Genomic DNA, 20,102 nt, shown 5'->3' with positions numbered 1-20,102 from the left:
TAATTGATACGCCGATACTCCTATTGCCGACAAACTATTTTCCCTTTCCAAATAAGTCTTGGGTATCAATACACGGAGAAGTGTTTGCCTGAATATCTGATATTCCGTTGGTATAGTCGGGATAAAAAAGTCGATGTTCACATACAGGAGATCTCAAGAATCTCCAAAGTGCATCATCAGATTATTGGGAAATCAAATCAAGAGATTGATTGATTGTGCTGGCCGGGTGGTGTGGACGTTCATTGCAAGAAGTTTAAGGCTAAGGCTCCCCGAGAATTCTTTAGCGGGAATCCTGAATTTAAAGTGGGGCCATGGTTATCGACTACAATGTGAAGGAATTCTTATTTTGTGTAGATGGAAGAGGAGGGAGAGGAAGAAGAGGCCGCCGATGAAGGTGATGATGATGATAGCGACGATAGGAAACATTTACAAAAAGAACAGCAGCATTGCACAATCCCCATTTGACGCAAAACTATACTTAAGTACACAAACTTTCCTTTCCAAGGTTGTTTGCTGAACTCCTTTTCTTGAACTACCTGGCACTCTATTTCATTGGTGGTGCACAAACATTGATCGGATAAGGTCTATCGATAAGTTACTTTTATTTATATCTTGGTGAAAGCTCATTTGTAGCTTCTGAGGTTCCCAGTGTCATCTATACACATTCGACTTTACGAGTCAAATCCACACTCTTAAAATACCCTCTTCACTATCCACTTACAACACCACCATCACAACAACAACATCGTCAACACCATCATTGCCATTGCCGTTGCCATTCCTATCATGAATCGCTACCATGGGATTAACAGGCCTGCCACTATTGGGGGTCCTTCAAAAGCATCCGCTACAACTACGTGCCAAAAGTGCCTCAAAAAAGATATGAGTACCTGTTGGCTTACTTTCGATCTTCACAGCTAACTGTCTATTACGACACTATAGTTATGAATGCAAAGCAAATGCGCAAGAACGTCCATATGTTTCTCGACCCTCTCGTACACAACAGCTTTCCAATCCCAAGCTTGTTCCAAAATTGACAAGTGATGTGCCACAAGATCTTTTGACAAAGTACGTATTCCTTCTTGCACACGCCTTTATAATTGCGGTTCCATCTTTTTCCCTAATGGCTCCCCATCTATTAGTCTGGAAGGATGTTGTCAGGCTCTCAGTTCTCGTTGAGTCAATTGGGACATCGCATTTTGGGGGGCGCGCTTCAGATCAGAGCATTTGTTCAAAGTTTAGTCTACAAGGGGGCTACGGCTTTGTGCTGACTACATATCATAGGAAAGGCATTGCCGATGAGCAGCTTGCGAAATTGGAGCAGGAACGAGGTCGCAAACGCGAGAGACAAAATGAAGACATGGAAACGGGAGCTTCTAAGCGAAGAAGATCGGCTTCTTCAGCATCGGTTTCGACAATATCTACAAACATGTCACGTTCGCCCTCACCAAGAGAAGCTCGACGCGCACCGAATACATACAAATCTAGACGTTCCCATTCACCACCTCGACCTGCGTCCAGTCGATACAAGCGTAGAACTCCTAGCTTGTCGCCGTCGCCATCACCGCCCCGACAAGATATACAGAACTCGGGACAAAAGCGGAGAAGAGACGCATCCTCTTCCGTAGATTCATATAGCTCTAGAGACGAGGAAGATATGAGAGATTCGAGAGAGAGGGGAAATAGCCGAAGTACCAGAAAGAGGTTCAACGATCGAAGCCCTGAGATTCGTGGGAGAAGGACTCAGAGTCGAAGTCCATATAGAGGTAGAAGAAATGCCTCAACTGATAGGAGACGATTTGATGAGCCTCGAGTCAATGAAGGGCGTAGAGAGACCTTTGCGTCCTCTGCAGCTCATGCACAACCACCGAGAGAGAGGAGCATGAGCCCTTTTAGCAAGAGATTGGCACTAACGCAAGCAATGAATATGGGCCGGTGAGCGTTCCGAGGGAGGAAGTGGCAGAAAATATTTGCGCGGTTATGAAATACCCCTTGGCTATCTGCCAATTTTTGTATCTATAAAACTTAGGACGCCCCTACGCCTCATACTATGCCTGCCTTCATTTGAACGCCTTTTGTACAATCAAGTAATATCTCGAAGGTGATCTTATTGTAAATCTTCATCTTCCTTCTCCCGTCGCTCTTCCTCCTCCTCCTCCTTCTCCCTCAGCTTGACTCCCTCCACCAAAGCAACACCTTCTATCCCAAGCTCTTCTCCACCCTCACTTGCACTTATTGCGCCTTTCCCACCTTTCATTCTAGCCGCCTTTTGCGCACTCTCAATCCGTTCCCTCACTAGCCTCGCGATCGCATTCTCCGTCCGCACATTCAATACTTCCATTTTCTTCTCGAGGTCCCTCTTTAAATCCCAATTAGGTTTCTTGGGTTGCAATTTGAATAAGTCTACCCCCTTATCATCCTGCTCCTCTTCTTCGGCTTTCTTCCTGATTTCCTCCTCAACCTCTGCAGCCTGTTGTTCAAGTGTAGGTTTTTCGAGTGCTAATGTGGGAGGGGCTTCGAAACCAAGCTTGGGACCTTTAGTTTCAGGGTCGTAGTTACGTCCCGAGAGATGAAGCTTCGCGACGTCGGGGGAGGCAGGTGGTGAAGGTGAGCGCGTTGATTCTGGTGCTACAATTTCGTCGGCTGGTTGCTTTCTTTTTAAGGATTTGAGCTTTGCAAGTCGCGCTTTGCGCTCATCTGCGGCGGCGCCTAGAGTGGCATGTGTAGATGACATTTCCGGGATTTATATGATGTGATAATCTGGACGTGTAGCTGAATTGAATATTGTTGTATGTTCCAGTTACGGACAATTGAGAAGTTCAAATCAAATAAATCTACGTCGTACAGCCGGGAGAGATATTGAAGTTCTAATGCGGACTTTGATTGGCTCACGGTAACCTCAGCCTGGTCATACCCCGGCCGCTAAGGTAAACCTTAATTTTTTTCCCGGGCCCAAATTTTAAAAGTGTAGCCCTCTCTTTTACTGCCAACTGTATAAATTGCCAGTCAATGGATTAGAAAATGCATGCCGGCAGCTGATGCCTCCATTTTCGAACTCTCTACTAAGACGATGGTCGCCATCGGAACTGCCAATTCTTCCGTTCCTTGCACCGAGAGTCTTCCAGCCATGGCCCTCCAAGGGTGCCAGAGTTTATTTGAAAACGAAAACGGGACGAAACCAAGGCCATGACAGGCGCGCACGATCGCCAGTTGAGAGGGGGGAAGACAGATTTTCAAATTGTCCGGGAGATTCATCACCAAATGTGCTAGTGCAACCCAAGACAAGATATGCCAGATTCAGCAAACGACGAACGACCCCCACTTCCTTCGCCCGCATAGACATACCTGATCATGGGTCTATCAGACACTTCTCTTCGCAGGGTAATTTTGGGAGGATAAGTGAGAGTAATGGGGATGGGCCGTCGTCTGAAGACCACTCAAAAGCACCATACGAATCAGGATTCAAGGGACCGTTGGAGTGTCAGCCGAATCCCGCCGCATCAACTCGTCAAGACTCGGAGAAAAGAGAAGATTTCATGAATACAAGCTCTTCATTGAGACCTCGTCGCGTGCGATCAACCGCATCATCGTTTTACCGTCCAAGCATACATCTTGAGACACATCGTGTGCCTTCTAGACCGGGAGCACTCCACTCGCGATCAAAAACTATTTCCAACGAGATCCATTTGTATAATCAGGATGTTTTTACGCCGTGTAATACCAAGCCGAGTCGCTCTGGAATTTCTACTGCTCTTCCTCTACACAAGTTGTCAAAACTTATCCCTCAACAACCTTCAACAACCTCACCTCTTTCTCCACAGATCAAGTTACTACCGGAAAAGTCTAGCAATGAAATCAATTCATCAGATCAGTCTGTCGCCGTTGCGGCAACGACAAAATTCACAATAGCTCATCACAGGTCTATCAGGGATAGATCTGAAAGACAAGATCCGCCGGTCACAGGGTCGCGCGTCAAAAATAACCTTCTGAGAAGGTCACTTTTTTTCCGAAGACCTAGTGGGTATAAATTTCTTAGTGAGAATCACCGACAACCGAAGGGTATAGTGTCCGTCAATAGGAATATCTCTTTGAATCGGCGACGCCTACACTCTGAGCGCATCACAACTGATCCAGGATTGCGCCAGGAATTGGTTGCTCATTATGAACTTTGGGCCCAGCAACAAGGCCTTCCAGAGCTCTCAACCAAATATCTCAAAGTAAAAATGGGTGCAGGAGCGAACATCATGAAGTTAAAAACGTGGAAGTGGTCTTCCCAATTTGCCATTATCAACCAACGACACGAAGATGCTTTGAAGGGTTTTCCTAAGTTAAAGTACAACAATGTTGCTGTGTCGAAGTTTCCACTTGCATCGAGGTTACTATTCATAAAGCAAGACAACGTCGCTGCCCTAGCTGCCATTTGGCGTCGAGTTCCCACAGAGATCCGTTCTCATGTTTGGGAGGAGCTTATGCTCACAGCGATGGACCAATATCCTGCATCTACTCTCAAGTTACTACTTGCAACATATCAAGCACCATTGTTTCCACCTGGATGGGCCGCAAATGACTGCCTCGATTTTGCAGTATCTCATTACTTTGGGTCACAAGAGCACAAACCCACTCCAGAATCTTTCACTTCCGAGGATCTTCGACAGATATTTGAGAGTGTACAATATCTTCAGCTTCGCGGTCTCCGGCTGAGTGCGCGCTCAATCTACTTGTTGCAATTAATGATGAATGACCAAGAATTTAAGACTTTCTATCACATACTAACAGGCACAAGACAGCATCTCACTGGCAAGACCTTACTACGATTTGCCTATCGTTTTGCACGGTTTCGTCAGACAGATATGGCTTTCCAAGTACTGCAGCAAGCAACTCGACAAGGCATTGATCTAAACCTTGGAAGATGGCCACAAATCTGCAATGTGCTTCTTACCGGCAGATATCGTGACTATGATGCACATGTTACTGATACAGAACTTTTTGATTTCATGCTACATCACGGTCTGAAGCCTGGGATTGTTACATACAACATCTTGATACAAAATTCACTTCAAGCTGGGGACCACCTTACGGCGTGGCAAATCTATGATATGATGATTGAAAATCGAGTAATGGCGGACGCGTATACTTATTCAATCATGCTAAATGACGCCAAGATTCGTGGGGATGACGTTGCGGTCGAAAAATTGGCGCATTGGATGAGCGAGGACAATGTTCGAAACAGTTATACTGTCACAGATATATTAGACACAATATTTCGCTTACACAGACGAGAATATTTCAAGCGCGCCCCCAGTGAGAGAAGATCTCTTCCAACCCCGTTCTCACAGATGCTGCCAATCTATATGAAGAACTTCGAGGTGGAACCATTGGCTCAACTCATACCTAGATTTCATGAGAATTTCTTAGATCTGGGATCGATGAATCCTGACGATGGCTTAGATGACATCCACCATGACATCCAGGGTCGTGTGGAAGAAGACACACATCATCTCGACTTGTCTGTTACAACCCAACCCGAAACTGCCATACCACCCCTCGAGTCCGCTGCCGAAGACGCTCTTCTAGAACCGAACTACGTAACCTTAATAGTGATGCTGAAATCATACATTGGCAGCGTTCGGAACTACAAGGCTTTATTGAGATTTTACAACCATTTCAAAGCCCTGATAGCTGCAAGAGATCCAATAGTCGCTCCTCTACTGGTGAAAGCTCAAATCTACAACCACTTGCTCGTTGGGCTCGGCCATCTCGATGCACCAATGCACGACTGTTTGAAAATCGTTGCTGATATGCAAGCTCCGCATTCAAAACCAAGGAACTCGGTAACTGAAAGTGAGATTGGTCAATCTCTTGATGAGGATGATGTGACTGCAGTTTCAATTAGCTCGGAAGAGAGCGACATTGATTCTGAGTCAGATGATGCATCTTTTGATGCAAATGACGATACTTTACAGCCACCCCCTCCAAGTCTTCATACATGGACTACATTACTTAATGTATTCATGCAACGTCATCAACCTCGTGCAGCCGAAAAGGTGTTACAGATCATGATTGAAAAAGAAGGTTTGGAGCCCAACCAAGCAACATGGAATGCATTGACCATGGGCTACATGAGACTCCAAGACCCACAAATGACCGCAGATGCCCTCATTCGAACAAAGCGGGCCGGATTCATTGTTGACCATATCATGGCAAGCAGGTGGTGGCTCAGATTTCAAGCTAGAGCTCGTTTAAGTGAAGCCTTGCAATCTGCTTCTGGTGGCAATGAGACATCACTGGCAGATGTAGCCAATGCTATGGAGTCTGAGTCCGAGATTTCAGATCTGGCTGAGGACGATATCATCGATGAAGAAGTTTTGGAGGCTACCACCTCTAGAACAGGAGATATATATCGTATTCTTAAGCGCCGTCTACAAGCTGTCAATTCTCCGGTCTATCCTAATTGGATCTTTGACGCTATGATCCGGGCCGGCGAAGAAAATGTTATCGAGCCGGAAACAGAGCCAACAAGCGATGAAGTAGCCGAACTTGAAAATGCATCGACTGAATCCTTGGATCAACCAAGTGAGCAGGCAGCCAGATCAACCGTCGACGATGTAGTTGAGTCTGGAATGGTATCGGCTAAACCAGACAAGTCAATTAGTGTCAACGAACAGAATTCAGAACAGCTTCCAGACAGTCAAATAGATGATCAATCTGAACAACGACAACGACACTTAGTGATTGAAGACAAAAGAGATTCGAGACTGCTGCCTACCAATAAGCTAATCATCCGAAGAACGACACAATGGATAATGACACCTGAAGCAAAAGCGTTCCGCCGCAGTTCTCAGGAAAAGGGGCTATTGCAGGGAGCAAATCATGTTGACGGCTAAGATAAAAATGATAAGGACCGACAATCTTGAAGATGTAAATATTGTATTACATATTTAGATGAGAGTGAGATCAAAGCTTGTAAATTTTTATATATACCACTTTTACATGTATAGATGTACAGGGCTAGGGCTATTCGGGTTGTTTTGGATATAGACGTCATCATGAGCCGGGCACAGTGTTGCTTATTTTATTTTCCATGTGCAACTATGTATTATACCTTATGATAGAATAGACGAATTAGAAATTCATCTCCGTACCTTACTGATGGACGCCGATTCTATCGATTTTGATTTCTTTTTATTATTGAGAACACGCTATTTGGCGGTTGGCGGCGAAGACATCTTTCATGAAGGTGCGCCCGGTGAGCTTCATACAGATTTACATTCCCGGTGAACCCCTGTTTGAGCTCAACTAGAGTTTTTATGCGAGACTCAGCGATAAGCACGAGGGGTTTCTTATCATGTATGCCAAGCTTTTGGTGGGGTTTTATTTATCTTGTGCTCCTGTCAATCCAATGTAATTTGAAGCTGTCAATCAAACAATTGAAGGATCAATTATAACCTCATCATGCCAGACAAGGACGCAGGTACTCCAAGAGTCTTTCTCATTAGACAGTAAGTATTTGCTCTACTCAGCCTAGAGAAGCCTCGAGCAAAACATCCTCCATGGGTTATATATTATTTTTATGCCCCGACCCGATGTAACTTGGATGGATGATGAATGCTAACTCTGTATCAGTGGTAAGTCATTTATGGCTCTTTTAATATTATAATTCACACTTGCATCATGCATTGTTTAAAACCCGCGCATATCCATTAGGGATCTCAAGGTTTGAACAGTCAAATTTCTAACTTCATCACCTCCCAGGCGAAACAGAATGGACCATCTCAGGCCGTTACACAGGCCGAAGTGACATCCCTCTAACTCCTCATGGTGAAACCCAAGTTTCCTCTTCCGCTGGCGTCCTAGTTGGTCCCTCCAAAATTATCAATCCCTCAAAGCTCGCGCACATATTCATCTCCCCCCGAACCCGCGCTCGTCGCACATTCGAAATTCTCTTTGACGAAAAAACACAGCAACAACTTGCAGATAAAACAGAAGTCACAGAAGATATCAGGGAGTGGGAATATGGAGCTTATGAAGGATTACTCACTGCGCAAATCAGAGCTGCGCGGAAGGAACGGGGTTTGGATGCAGAGAGACCGTGGAATATTTGGACCGATGGATGTGAGGATGGGGAAAGCGCGGATGAGGTGAAGGAGAGATTGGATGGGGTTATTGCAAAGATTAGAGAGATGCAAGGTCCGTATATGCATGGGGAGAAAGGGGTGGATGTTGTGTTGATCGCGCATGGACATATTTTGAGAGCGTTTGCGAAGAGATGGATTGGGTTTGAGTTGGGAAGAGCGCTGCCCATGATGCTTGAGCCGGGAGCTGTAGGTGTGTTGAGTTATGAACATCATAAGGTTGATGAACCGGCATTCTTGTTGGGTGTGAATATGGGTGCTAGCGAAGAGTAAAAGTTTCAGTTCATGGGAACGATTAGACTGCATATTAAGTAGACATAGATATTAGAGCAATTGCTTTAACACACGCCTGATATTACAAATTCTGGGTATCATGATTTTCGTTTAAATGAGTATAAGAACAAACCCTCGCGAGTAAAAGTGTCCCTATCCTGATCCTCAATTTCCTCGACTAGGAACTTCTTCTTAGCTTTCTTCATAAACTGCATATCTGCCTTTCTCCTCTTCTTGAAACAGAAGTAAATAATCGCATCCTTTGATAATTCCAATAGCTCTTCGAGCGTCTGAAGTAGTAATGGAAATGCGGGTTCAAAATAGACGCAATCAGCTGCTAGAATAACATCTGGTTTATCTTTCACTACTAGCTCTGGTAATGGTTCGCCCCTGTACTAGTCAGGGTATACTCATAAATAAGAAGAGGGGGGTTCAGAGCATACCAATTCAAGATCAGCGGTTCGACTTTCGAAGATACTTCGTTAAGAGCAATATTTTGCTTCATGAGTTCGTACATAACTTCCATATCGGAGAGGATTAATGGATGTTGGAGATCACATGCTAGAGCTACGGCCAACCCAACTAATCCACCTCCAGCGCCAAGTTCGAGTCTGGATTTTCGTTAGTTCTTGAACTTTTGGATTGTGCTGTGCTGTGCTTTGTGTATGGTGCTGTCAAGTCCTCATAACTCGAATCACTATTTCCCTTTTCTGCATTTCTTTTTACCATTCCTATGTAAGACCTCCTCCAGATCCCTTGGGATATCAAAGAGATCGGACTATATTATATGATTGCGTTATATCATGGTAACTACATATCACTGTAGAATAACAAACAACACATGACTATTCCCCGGATATCAAAATCTGGAAGCCCTTCCACAAGATGATTTTTGCGGGTTTTGAAATGAGATGAGATATGAGACGAAACTTACATTTTAGCATCCTTCAGGGTATCTTTATGATACCGCAGCATGTGCTGCGCAAGTACCATACCCGCAGGCCAAAGTTGACCACCACATCCTTTTGAGAGATCTTCGTGTAGTTTTAGTGGGGGCTCGAGAAGACCGGAAAAGTTTACGGTGCTGGTTGTGGCCGCTTTGTAGGTTGGGAGAGGAGCCAGATCAATTCCAATTGCTAGGGGAGAGAACTCCGGGGAGGGAGATCTGGAAGAAGTCATTTTGGGGATTTGAAAAAATTGGAAACCCGCGGCAACAACATTCATGCACTTCTAGACTTTTGATATTGCCCCACCATCCCACCATGAATTATGCCGTGTTATGTAAGCTATCTCGCCTAATGTGGTTCACCGTCTTAGAACGAGTTTCGATATCCCTTCATCTGTTCTCCCTGTGATAACCCTTTTTAAAACACCAAAAGGGCATTTCCCTGGCCTGGACAATTGAATATACTCGGCAAGGAATGCTAAGACCATCGAATAATGATGCAGGATTTGATGAAGTCTCAATTAATGAGCTGTTGAAAGGTTCAGACAACCCTATGTACTGACTACACTTTCGATTTGAACCTCCCTCTGTTGCTGCCAAAATCCTACGAAATTATCACAGATTACATCTTGTCTGGAGAGGGAATGAACTACGAAAATCACTTCGAAAGTTTTATTTGGATATGTTTCTTGAAATTATTCCTGTTTCCTCAAACTTGCTACAGAATGTTGCTAGCTTCGGTGGGGCTGGTCAATGGAACTTGACTATGTATAGCCTCAAATCAGCATTTCAACCTCCATAGATATCTCAATTATCTGGTAAGGCGGGGGTATGATAATTCCTTATCCCTTACATCACGATGGTTCTCGAATTTCAGGTAAGGTGATGCCGATAGGTGGATCTCCCTCTACTGCGCCTTTGGAATATCTGGCGATGGCAAGTCCATGATATCTAGCATTTCCTATGTCGAATTTCTTCTGTCAATCGCCGTTTTCATCCAGAGATTCTGTTGACATGTATTATCTCTCATTCTGTATGCAAGTAGTATCTTCATCCTGACGTTCTGAGAATTATATCTGCAAGACTCTGGATATGGCATTGAGGATTACTTTGTCTGGTGTTGCTATCTTTGGAGCAGTCGTTGATGCTATACCATCTATCGCATACCCGATCAATTCTCAGTTCCCTCCTATTGCGCGCGTGTCAATACCTTATTCATATACATTTCCCCAATCAACATTTACTTCAACATCCCCTCTCAGCTACAGCTTATCAGACTCGCCTCAATGGCTCTCCATTGATAGTACTTCTCGAACATTATCAGGCATACCATCTAGTAGTGATACTGGCACTGGAACTGTAACGGAGGTTATCTTTGGAGTAATTGCAAGCGACTCCTCTGGATCTGTGACGTCGAACACTACTCTAGTAGTGTCCAAAAACTCACCACCGACAATTAAAATTTCAGCGCAATCGCAACTTGCTTCAGAAGGGCCTTTCTCAGCACCGTCAACGTTATTATACCATCCTTCATCATCCTTCGAGATCAGCTTCGACCCGGCAACTTTCTCAAGTCCCAGCGGGACAGCTCTTAAATACTACGCTTTAACAGTCGACGATACACCTCTACCTTCATGGGTTCTTTTCGACGAGAACACCCTTACTTTCAGCGGTCAAACACCAGAGTATGCTTCTCTCATACAACCACCACAGACTTTCGGAGTTCAGCTTATTGCTTCGGATGTATCAGGATACTCTGGAGCATCGATTCCTTTCAACATTAGAGTTGGGGTACATCTACTAGCATTTAGTACGGTAAACTCAGTTGTTAATGCTACACCAGGAGTGAAGGTCAACTACACAGGTCTACAAAACAGTCTGCAGCTTGATGGACAGCCCGCCAATGCTTCAAGCATAGTCTCAGTCACTGCTCAAACGCCAGAATGGCTTGACTTCGATAATACTACTCTCAGTCTGATCGGCACACCACCATCTGATGCAATCTCGTACAATGTCTCCGTACAGGCTGTAGATATATATGGGGATCAAGTCAATACTGTGGTGCTCATCAAAATAGCTACAGCATTATTCGTTGGTCCTATAAAAGATGTGAATGCAAGTATTGGTTCTAAATTCTCTTTTAGCCTCGGCGCTTATATCGGAAACAATTACGATACTACATTAACAGCACAAATATCTCCACCAACGGACTGGATATATTTTGATGCTCATAGTTTTAAAATATCAGGAAAGGTGCCTACATCTGCTAAGCCCTCGAACATCAATATTACACTTACAGCAACCTCTAAAACATCAAGACGCTCAAGCTCTGAATCTTTCAATTTGACCATTCAAGCATCAGATGGCTCCTCATCCACAGGTGGTCCACCAGTATCGGGTACATCTGCAACATCTGGTGTAAACTCACCTGCGAGCGGAAATTTGAGCAAAGGAGTCATTGCCGCAATTGTGGTTCCAGTATTGATTGTTTTTATCGCACTTATTCTCTGTCTATTTTATTACCGCAGAAAACGTTCCAGTTCCTCGTTACGTTCCGGGGGACCTTCCAAAGAGGATATTTCAGGTCCCATAAGAAGCACGTCTAGCATAGAACGAGCATATTCTGCTAAAAAGATCGCACCTCTGCAGCTCGATACCTCTGGCTTCTCCATCGATGCTAGTTCTAGTGTTTACACATCGACTACCCCCAATATCGTGGTTCATGACAATCGCAAATCTCTCCGACGCTCACAAACTTTGGCTCCAAAGTCGAAGTTTCGCGAATCTCAAAGCTTTGGAAATAGGGCGCGTGCAAATTCGGAAAATGCACTGAGCAAAACTCCAAATCGAAGTACATGGAGGAATACTCAAGAAACGGATTATACCTTGGATAGTGCGAGAACAAATAGTACTAATATGCTACAACGGAACTATTCGAACTACTCACGGAAAGGACACACGAGACGATCGCAATATGTCGTGGGTAACGATCCAAGGTTAAGGAACAGTGAAATGAGCCAACTTGGCAATCAAAGTCTCTTTGGCAACAACCCTTCTGATGGTACGATATTGAACTTGACGGATAGTAACTTTTCAACTTCTCCTTTGGATAACTTCTCAGTATTATCAGGAGATTGGAGTAAAGCAACCCGAGCACCTCTTGCACCACGACAAAACAAACAAAGTCAAAATAACGAGAGAAAACGAGCCCATCGTAAATCCACAACGCGAAATCTCAATTTCGCATTGGCAGAAGGTGTAGATAAACGATTGAGCGGGCTTGGCCACGGAGCTCGAGAATCTATTTCTTCATTCGATATCTTGAACTCACCAGGTCGCAGAGGAAGTATAGGACATGGTCAACATCCCAGTCTCGCACGCAATTCTCGCACGTGGAAAACGGTTCATACTCTGGATACCGATGTTGATAAACATCGCAGTGCAACAAGCGTATACTCAACCACCTCCACTGACCTTTTGAAATTCGGCCACGCAACGGTATCGCCAAGTGGCGGCAATGGAATGTTAAGCATCAAACCCGTACCTAAGAGTCCTCGGGCCCCGGCACCAATCTGGGAGTCGGAAACCGGAGGAAATAGTAGAATGTCGTATAGTAGCATTAATACACGACCAGTCTCTCGTCGCGGAGGTGCATCTCCTTTTTTCAGCGGAGGGGGTATGGCCTCTGTGCGTCGCAAGGCAAGAAGAAGTTATGCGGATTCGCCAACCGTGCCGGAAGAAGTACATGTTGGAGATGAAGTACAAGCTGCTAGTGCGGGAATCAATAACGATTCGTTGGGAATAACATATCCGAATGGGTATTCGAGCGCTAAAGAAGGAACCAGACAGTTGAGATCGTATATCCAGGCTACGTTTAGCAAAAGCAGATTGAAGGGTAGCGACAGTTTGGTCAGCTTGGATAGTAGATTCGAGAGTGTGAGTCCGAGTATGCAGGAATTACAGATTCGTCAAGAGCAAGTGCCTAACTCGGGAAATATTTCTGAGAGTCAGAGTAGGCATACGCAGCTTTTAGAAATAGATAGAAGAGAACGAGAAAGAGAAAGAGAAAGAGGAACAAGACAACAAACCACAGAAACCGAAAATGGCAGCGACATCCTCCCCAGCGAATTCAGCGCCGGCAGCTGGGAAAGCATGGGCGAAAGCACAGATGTCGATTCGCAGCCAAATTTCATACGCCACGGCACTACCACGACGATTCCCCAAATCCCGCAACTCCCCCCCTTGGACGGCAGTACGAGCGGATCTGGAATAGGAGGTGCAAGGGCGACGGGAAATACATCGAGAGGAAGAAGTTCCACACTCGCCATCCCGCACTTCTCGCCCTTTCTGTCGAATCCGTATACCCCTGATCTCGGAGAATCTGCAGATTCTATTTGGAATGACCAGAATCAGAATCCAGCGTTGCGAAGATCTACAGAAGCGGATTTGAAAGGAGATGGTTATTACACCTCTGCTTCACATCCCCACTCAACCTCGCATTCACATTCACATTCACATTCACATTCTAATTCTCATTCGCACTCCCTTTCTCAAAACAAAAATCCAGAACAAACCCCCCACGAAGCCCGCGAAGAATCCCCCACAATGGGAAATCTCACCGTGGGACCCAATGCGCGGATGGTGAAGGGGGCGGGCCGCAGACCGGTAAGTGTAGATGCAAGGGAGAATAAGAGGATTGGGAGTACGAAGGCGAGGATTGGTCGGCAGGGGGAGGGGGTGGGGATGGGGAGTGAGGGGGATTTTAGCGCGTATATTTGAGGGTTTTTGGGTTTGTTTTTGTTTGATGGGTGGGAGGGAGGGAGGGGAGGGGGAGAGGGATAGAGGAAGGGGTGGAGGGGTAATTGGGATTTGGGTTTGGGTTTGCGGGATTGATGAATGGATGTTTTTGTATTTTTTATTTTCTAGCCTGATTCGGACAAGGAGACGAGCGAGCGAGCGAGAGAAAGTGCGGGAGCGGGAGCGGGAGTGAAATTGGAAGTAAGAAGGATAGCATCGCATAACATATCATAACATAACATAGCATAATAGGACATGTTATGAAACATATCTAGGTATGAAGGAATCTCAAATATGGCGTTATGAAAGTTACTCACTCACTCACTCACCTACTTATTACTTACTTTACCTACAAGAACACGAATATCAGTCAAGATATCAATCAGTATAATCTTACCTAGTAATCACAGTGAGCAATTGGAAATATTTCGAAAAGTCAAGTAAAGTGTGAGTTAGAAGTAAAAGTAAAAGTAAGTAAGTAAGGATTATGAAAAGAAATCGGTTAATTACAACCTGGAGGTGGGTATATCGTAGAAATGAAATGAAATTCGTGTATAATCATTAAGTAGGGAATCCATGTGTTCATTCATTTATTCATTCATCCCATATCATCCCATCCTATCCATCCTACTTCATCAACCCCCTTTTATGTATATGAAAAAAGACAAGACAAGAAGGTAAAAAAATACAAAAAAATCAAGAAAGCAAAAAAGGATCATTGGGGTATTCCATATATCCGTCCATTCCCTAAACACCCCTAAACACCAATTCCCTCGTAACGTATTCCTTCCCGGATTATCAAAATCTCGCTATTTACCCTATCCCATCCTATCCTATCCTACGCTACCTATGCTATGCTATGCTATACTTTTTGATTGAACTATTGATCCTCTCCCGCCAAATGAGCACGCTACTCACGCCAAAAACCATCTACCTTCCCACCCCTGACTAAATCCTAGTAAACCTCGTCACGTTACTCGCAACACTATAGATGCTACTTCTGGGTGCAGGCGGGGGTCTCAAATTCGCAGGATGCATTGCGGTAGGTGGTCTCTCGACACCGGGAACGATGGGACTACTTCTATCATTTTTTTGATGATCGTAGCTTTCGCCGACTTCGAGATCTGGGTGGAAGGGTTGCGGGTCTGAGATGACGGGTTTGGAGATGTGGATTTGCGAAGCGCGGAGAGGGAGACGGAAGGGGAAGCGCGATTTGCGGCGTTCGGCAGGATTGCTGTAGTAGGAGGGGAGATCGTTGTTGATGGAGGAGGGGAGGGAGAGGCGTTTTTCGTAGGGGTTGGGGGTGTCGGTGGCGCCGTGAGCGCGGAGTTGGCGTGCGGTTTTGGTTTTGGTGGTGAAGATTTGGGACTGTGAGTTTGTTAGTGGATTTGTGATGAAAGAGTAGGGGGGGAAGGGGGGAAAGGGGTAGAAGGACAGAGGACTTACGGCTATACAATTGATACCTCCTAAAATAGCTGAAAGACATCCCGAAGAAATAACCACACGCCACATAGGTAACCCTAAGTTTTGAACAGAAGTGGCATTCTTGTTCAAGTTACCGAGGATATTGAAACCAAGAGCTAACATGGAGAGACCGAGGAAGAGAAAACCATTGTGGGGACAGAGGAGAGGCCAGAAATTCTCAAAGTATTTCTTGAAGAGGGAGAGCTCTGAGATGATGAGGAAGATTCCGATAGAGCTGGTGATGAAGTGAGAAACTCCATCAAAGAAGAAGAACTAGATGAAGTGTTAGTTGAGTATTGATATAATCAACGAGGGAAGAGGGACTTACGTTAGAGGTCTTGACGGTCATGACAAGCATGATCCAACTTGCTGCAATAACATCGAGGAGTGCTATAATGTTCATAACACGAATGATGTTAAGAATCACAAAGCCTCGACCGGCTTGTTTGACGTTCAACATCGTGATTATATTGTATTAAAGGACGAATATATGTATAAAATTTCGAGTCTAAGAATGTGTTAGCCAAGTGTCTTGGGTAATATCCTAGTCGACGACAAGAAAGAACTTACAATTGTGGAAAGAAAGAGTAGGAGTAACTGCCTGCAGTAGATAGAAGAGTTTTGGAATACTTTCAAAGTATGTGTGTAGTAGAAATTAAGTATGAAACTTGGCAAGTAAAGTTGTGCTGTGTAGTTGTAGTTGTGTATAGAACTTTTAGAAAGATCGTGAAGAAGTGTATGATAATTTTCAAAGTCAAAAAAGGAAGAAACAGATTCAGAATCTCAAACAGGAGGAAAAGAAGATATATTAAATAAAACAATTGTTCGTTATTGAAGTGCCGACTTCATTGTTTGAATAATTCTAACAATAGAAATAAAGATCTTTTCGAAATAGTCTTATTGTCTTCAAAGGTAGACAATAGACACAAAAGACGAAAAGGTGAATGTATATGAAGATTGAAAGAAGTATCCCCCAAACCCTTTGACTCAAACTTTGACGCCAAAAGATGTAGCTATTGTGGGGTGAATGAAGTCTTTATTATCCCATGATTGACCAAACGATGAAAGGAATCCAATAAACATATAGATTACCTAGAGATTCCTTTGACCATTATGTACAACCTCTAGAACTTATTCAGAAGAGAAATCCAGAAAGGGCAGAAATGAATGGATGAAAATAGGTAAGGTTTGACCACCCAAACTCGGTTTGCTTCAAGGTGTTTAAGGAGAACTCCTCTCTGGCGCGAAAGAGTTGAAAAGACGCGCTTGACATCGATCATCGTCGTAACAAAGTTCCTTCTCATCCAATGAGGTCGAAATGCAATGCATGATTGATTGTCAAGTCAGGAGAGAGGTTTGAAAATAGCTCTGTTTCGTGATATAAAAGTCGAGTTCCCATCATTGGATGAAAAATGCCTTTGGGTAAGGATGTTCATGATTTGAATGTACGAGTGTGTGTTGAAAGAAGAGAAAGAAGAGAGAAAGAGGAAGAAGGAAACTTTGGGCCAATTATTCTTGTTGAATGCTCTTTTGTAAAGGACGTACGACATACAATGAATGTACTTACCGTATACGTACACAATTATTTTTATAACTTGCGTTTGCAAATAGAAACAGACTTTCATCCATCGTACAAATGTAGATGAACAGATTCGTACCTCGTGGGAGTACTGTAGTATCGTAATACCTACCTCCTACTCAACAGTCATTTGAAACGAAACCTCCCAAATCCCCATCCTCCAATCAAATCCCATGATTTTTCTATATACACTCTCCGGTATTCTATGATTTCTATTCCTATCCTATCCTATCCTATCCTATCCTATCCATTTTCATATCCATATCCATCCATTCTCACTAATCCCCCAATCCACCAATCAAACACTCTCAATCCACCTTCGCTTAAACCCATCCTCCGATTCTCCGTATCAATAATCCAGAACATTCATTTCTCATATCTCTCTCTGTCTCCGTGCATATATCTCAGCCTCACCATTCATTTTCTCTTTTCCACAATCTGACCAAACCCTCACTTGCATTTTTGCAAAAAGATAACAGGCCACGCAGACACACATCACATATCTTACACTCACACACTATTTACATCTAATACCAAACTCTTTTTATACTTAATTATTCAAAATGGCTAGAGGAAATCAGAGAGAAAAGTCCCGTGAGGCTAATGCTAAGAAAACAAGCTCAACTGCTGTATGTTTTTTTCCTATTTTGCTTTTTAGGTTCCTCGAATTCCTATCTCTATTCGCATGTTATACTCTGAATATGCCGTTTGCTGTCTCTCCCTCTCTCTCTTCTTAAACCCCATAGACTAACCCGCCCCTCTCCAAACAGAAAGCCGGAAGCGGAATGTCGAAATCGCAAATGCAGGCCGAGAAAGATAAGACCCGTGTTCTATTAATGGAAAAAGCAAAAGAAAGGTATGATTCCTCAACTACTCTACTCATCTATCTATCCATCCATCTGTCCACACTTACTAACCTCCTCCAGCCGATGAGAGAAAAAGCAGCGAAGCACTCGCCGCCGCACAAGGAAAGAAATAGATTCGATTCCATTCAACATTTCTTACCTTTCCATGTTGCCAGACCTCTCCAATTCGATATGATATGATACAAAATTACAGAAAATCCTAAAATCCCAAGAACGATCCTCAAAGAACAATTTCCCCCTCCCAGAGCGAAAGGATGGAGTTTTAAGGCGAGCAGGCAGGCAGGCGCGAAAGAATTTCGCAAATTCCCCCGAATTTTCTCATCTCCCGGGATTTCATTTCCATTTCCATTTTCCTTATACATTACAATACATTTGAATTCCCCATTCAAGGTGTTACAGCGTCGGAGCAGCGTTTCGGTCCTTCAATTATAAAAATTCTAGAGCACGCGTGGGAAATCTTTTCATTGTGAGGGGGGTTGATGTTCGGTCGTTTATTCTAGAATGCGTGGATTACCTAGGCTTTGTTTCCTGTGATGGGTGGATCGTATGGATAGATGGATGGATGAATGTGGCGGGAGTCATTCGTTAAATTCGTTGTATGGTGTCAGAACCATATGATATGGTTAGGCCTTTTAATAAAGTTTCTCAATGATGCCGTGAGACTGAGTTCTTTTTGCGGTGTTGAGTGCGAAGTAGTTGACCTCTGGGGATTGTGGATGCTGCGAAATGGCCTATTCCATATGACCTGCCTCAAAAGTCGGTCCCCCCAAGTATATGGCCCACAGAAGATGACCGCTTCAAAAATCCGGCCTGCAGAATCGCCCGTTCAGTTTATAGCCCCTTTTCCATACCCGAGAAACATACGATTTCATCATTTGAAATTCGGATTTCAGGAAATTGGTGGTTGATAATGTATGCATTCTTTTGTCTAGGTATATAAGTCTTTTCTATGTCCACCCAACCCCATGTGAAGAACCACACAATCTCTATGTATGACCCCTCATGGCCTCTGCACATTCGAGGAAAACTTCTCGCAATGCAAATCTTCTCTTCACACGCTCAAACCATACTACCCTGTGCACCCCACAACATTTCCCCCTCTCACCCACTCCGCCTCAGTCCTGAACACTAACACTCGCCTCCTTCTCATCCGCGGCCTTTCCCCCCTTGCCAAAAATATAATCCTCCAACTCCTTATACGCAACCTCCAAGTCATCATTCACAATAATCTTATCATGCAACCCCTCCTTCTTCGAATACTCCAATTCCAACTTTGCCTGTTCCAAACGCTTTTGAATCGATTCTTCCTTTTCCGTGCCTCTTCCGCGCAATCTCTTCTCGAGAACTTGGTAGGGTGAGAGCTCCGCGGTGGAGGGAGGAGAAATGAATACGTAGCGTGCTGGGAATGGTGGGGTGAGCGCATGGATTTGTTTACGCCCTGTGGTATCTCTTATTAGCAAGTTAATTCCTCCAAAACAGTAGGGGAGGGAGAAGCGAGAGAAGAGAAGTGACCCCTCTCCCCCTCTTCCCCTCTCTCCCAAAAATCAAATCTCAAAAAAAAAACCCCAAACACAAACCTCCATCTCAATATCCAACACGACAATCTTCCCCTCCCCTCTCTTCTGCTCAATCATCTTCCTACTGGTCCCATACCTATTCCCCCAAACTTCGCATGCTCGACAAAATCCCCCGCCGCAATCATCGCCTCAAACTCCTCCATCGACACGTAGTAATAATCCACATCGCGCTGTTCGCCGGGGCGCGGCGCCCGCGTCGTGTGCGAGATGGAGGTGGTGAAGAGCGAGGGGTGGTTGGCCAGGAGTCGCGAGTAGAGCGTGCCTTTTCCGACCCCCGAGGGACCGCTGATGATGATGGGGTTGGTGGTGGGGGGGATGGCTAGGGGAGGGGAGGTGGTGTTAGTTTTATTTTATTTTGAGTTTAATTTCAATTTCAATTCCTCTTCTAATATCAAGATCTCCTTTTTTTTCTTCTCCCTTTCGCTGCTGAGAGGGGAAATAAGAAGAGAACATAACATACGAGACATA

General features: G+C 44.4%; 9 protein-coding genes across 9 annotated transcripts; 5 read left to right on the top strand and 4 right to left on the bottom strand.

Annotated features, from left to right (window-relative positions):
• Window positions 1–786: 786 nt before the first annotated feature.
• On the top strand, window positions 787–2,035 carry EAF02_005801 (uncharacterized protein; the record flags this gene model as incomplete). The annotated part of the gene is made up of 3 exons (XM_038901849.1): window positions 787–886; window positions 957–1,068; window positions 1,285–2,035. 3 exons carry the CDS (start codon window positions 787–789, stop codon window positions 1,937–1,939), a joined length of 867 nt encoding a protein of 288 aa, XP_038758066.1. The 3' UTR covers window positions 1,940–2,035.
• Window positions 2,036–2,107: 72 nt separating this feature from the next.
• EAF02_005800 (uncharacterized protein) lies at window positions 2,108–2,734 on the bottom strand (the record flags this gene model as incomplete). Its single annotated transcript, XM_038901848.1, has 1 exon — window positions 2,108–2,734. One exon carries the CDS (start codon window positions 2,732–2,734, stop codon window positions 2,108–2,110), a length of 627 nt encoding a protein of 208 aa, XP_038758065.1.
• A 304-nt stretch (window positions 2,735–3,038) lies between these two features.
• On the top strand, window positions 3,039–6,884 carry EAF02_005799 (uncharacterized protein; the record flags this gene model as incomplete). The annotated part of the gene is made up of 1 exon (XM_038901847.1): window positions 3,039–6,884. One exon carries the CDS (start codon window positions 3,039–3,041, stop codon window positions 6,882–6,884), a length of 3,846 nt encoding a protein of 1,281 aa, XP_038758064.1.
• A 568-nt stretch (window positions 6,885–7,452) lies between these two features.
• Window positions 7,453–8,507, top strand: EAF02_005798 (uncharacterized protein; the record flags this gene model as incomplete). Its single annotated transcript, XM_038901846.1, has 2 exons — window positions 7,453–7,471; window positions 7,753–8,507. The coding sequence occupies 2 exons, from the start codon at window positions 7,453–7,455 to the stop codon at window positions 8,403–8,405; spliced, it is 672 nt and encodes a 223-aa protein (XP_038758063.1). The 3' UTR covers window positions 8,406–8,507.
• Window positions 8,504–9,584, bottom strand: EAF02_005797 (uncharacterized protein; the record flags this gene model as incomplete). Its single annotated transcript, XM_038901845.1, has 3 exons — window positions 8,504–8,795; window positions 8,849–9,016; window positions 9,340–9,584. 3 exons carry the CDS (start codon window positions 9,582–9,584, stop codon window positions 8,504–8,506), a joined length of 705 nt encoding a protein of 234 aa, XP_038758062.1.
• An 859-nt stretch (window positions 9,585–10,443) lies between these two features.
• Window positions 10,444–14,130, top strand: EAF02_005796 (uncharacterized protein; the record flags this gene model as incomplete). Its single annotated transcript, XM_038901844.1, has 1 exon — window positions 10,444–14,130. One exon carries the CDS (start codon window positions 10,444–10,446, stop codon window positions 14,128–14,130), a length of 3,687 nt encoding a protein of 1,228 aa, XP_038758061.1.
• Window positions 14,131–15,096: 966 nt separating this feature from the next.
• Window positions 15,097–16,072, bottom strand: EAF02_005795 (uncharacterized protein; the record flags this gene model as incomplete). Its single annotated transcript, XM_038901843.1, has 3 exons — window positions 15,097–15,516; window positions 15,595–15,885; window positions 15,941–16,072. The coding sequence occupies 3 exons, from the start codon at window positions 16,070–16,072 to the stop codon at window positions 15,097–15,099; spliced, it is 843 nt and encodes a 280-aa protein (XP_038758060.1).
• Window positions 16,073–17,584: 1,512 nt separating this feature from the next.
• Window positions 17,585–18,170, top strand: EAF02_005794 (uncharacterized protein; the record flags this gene model as incomplete). The annotated part of the gene is made up of 3 exons (XM_038901842.1): window positions 17,585–17,820; window positions 17,962–18,016; window positions 18,118–18,170. The coding sequence occupies exons 1-3, from the start codon at window positions 17,755–17,757 to the stop codon at window positions 18,168–18,170; spliced, it is 174 nt and encodes a 57-aa protein (XP_038758059.1). The 5' UTR covers window positions 17,585–17,754.
• A 1,002-nt stretch (window positions 18,171–19,172) lies between these two features.
• EAF02_005793 (uncharacterized protein) lies at window positions 19,173–20,101 on the bottom strand (the record flags this gene model as incomplete). The annotated part of the gene is made up of 3 exons (XM_038901841.1): window positions 19,173–19,495; window positions 19,711–19,953; window positions 20,095–20,101. The coding sequence occupies 3 exons, from the start codon at window positions 20,099–20,101 to the stop codon at window positions 19,173–19,175; spliced, it is 573 nt and encodes a 190-aa protein (XP_038758058.1).
• Window position 20,102: the final 1 nt, after the last annotated feature.

This window comes from Botrytis sinoallii (genome assembly GCF_014898435.1).
Source record: "Botrytis sinoallii strain Bc 23 chromosome Unknown BSIN_009, whole genome shotgun sequence".
Taxonomy (NCBI): Eukaryota; Fungi; Ascomycota; class Leotiomycetes; order Helotiales; family Sclerotiniaceae; genus Botrytis; species Botrytis sinoallii.
The sequence above is the reverse complement of the archived record's forward strand: the minus strand, read 5'-3'. Positions and strand labels throughout refer to the sequence as shown.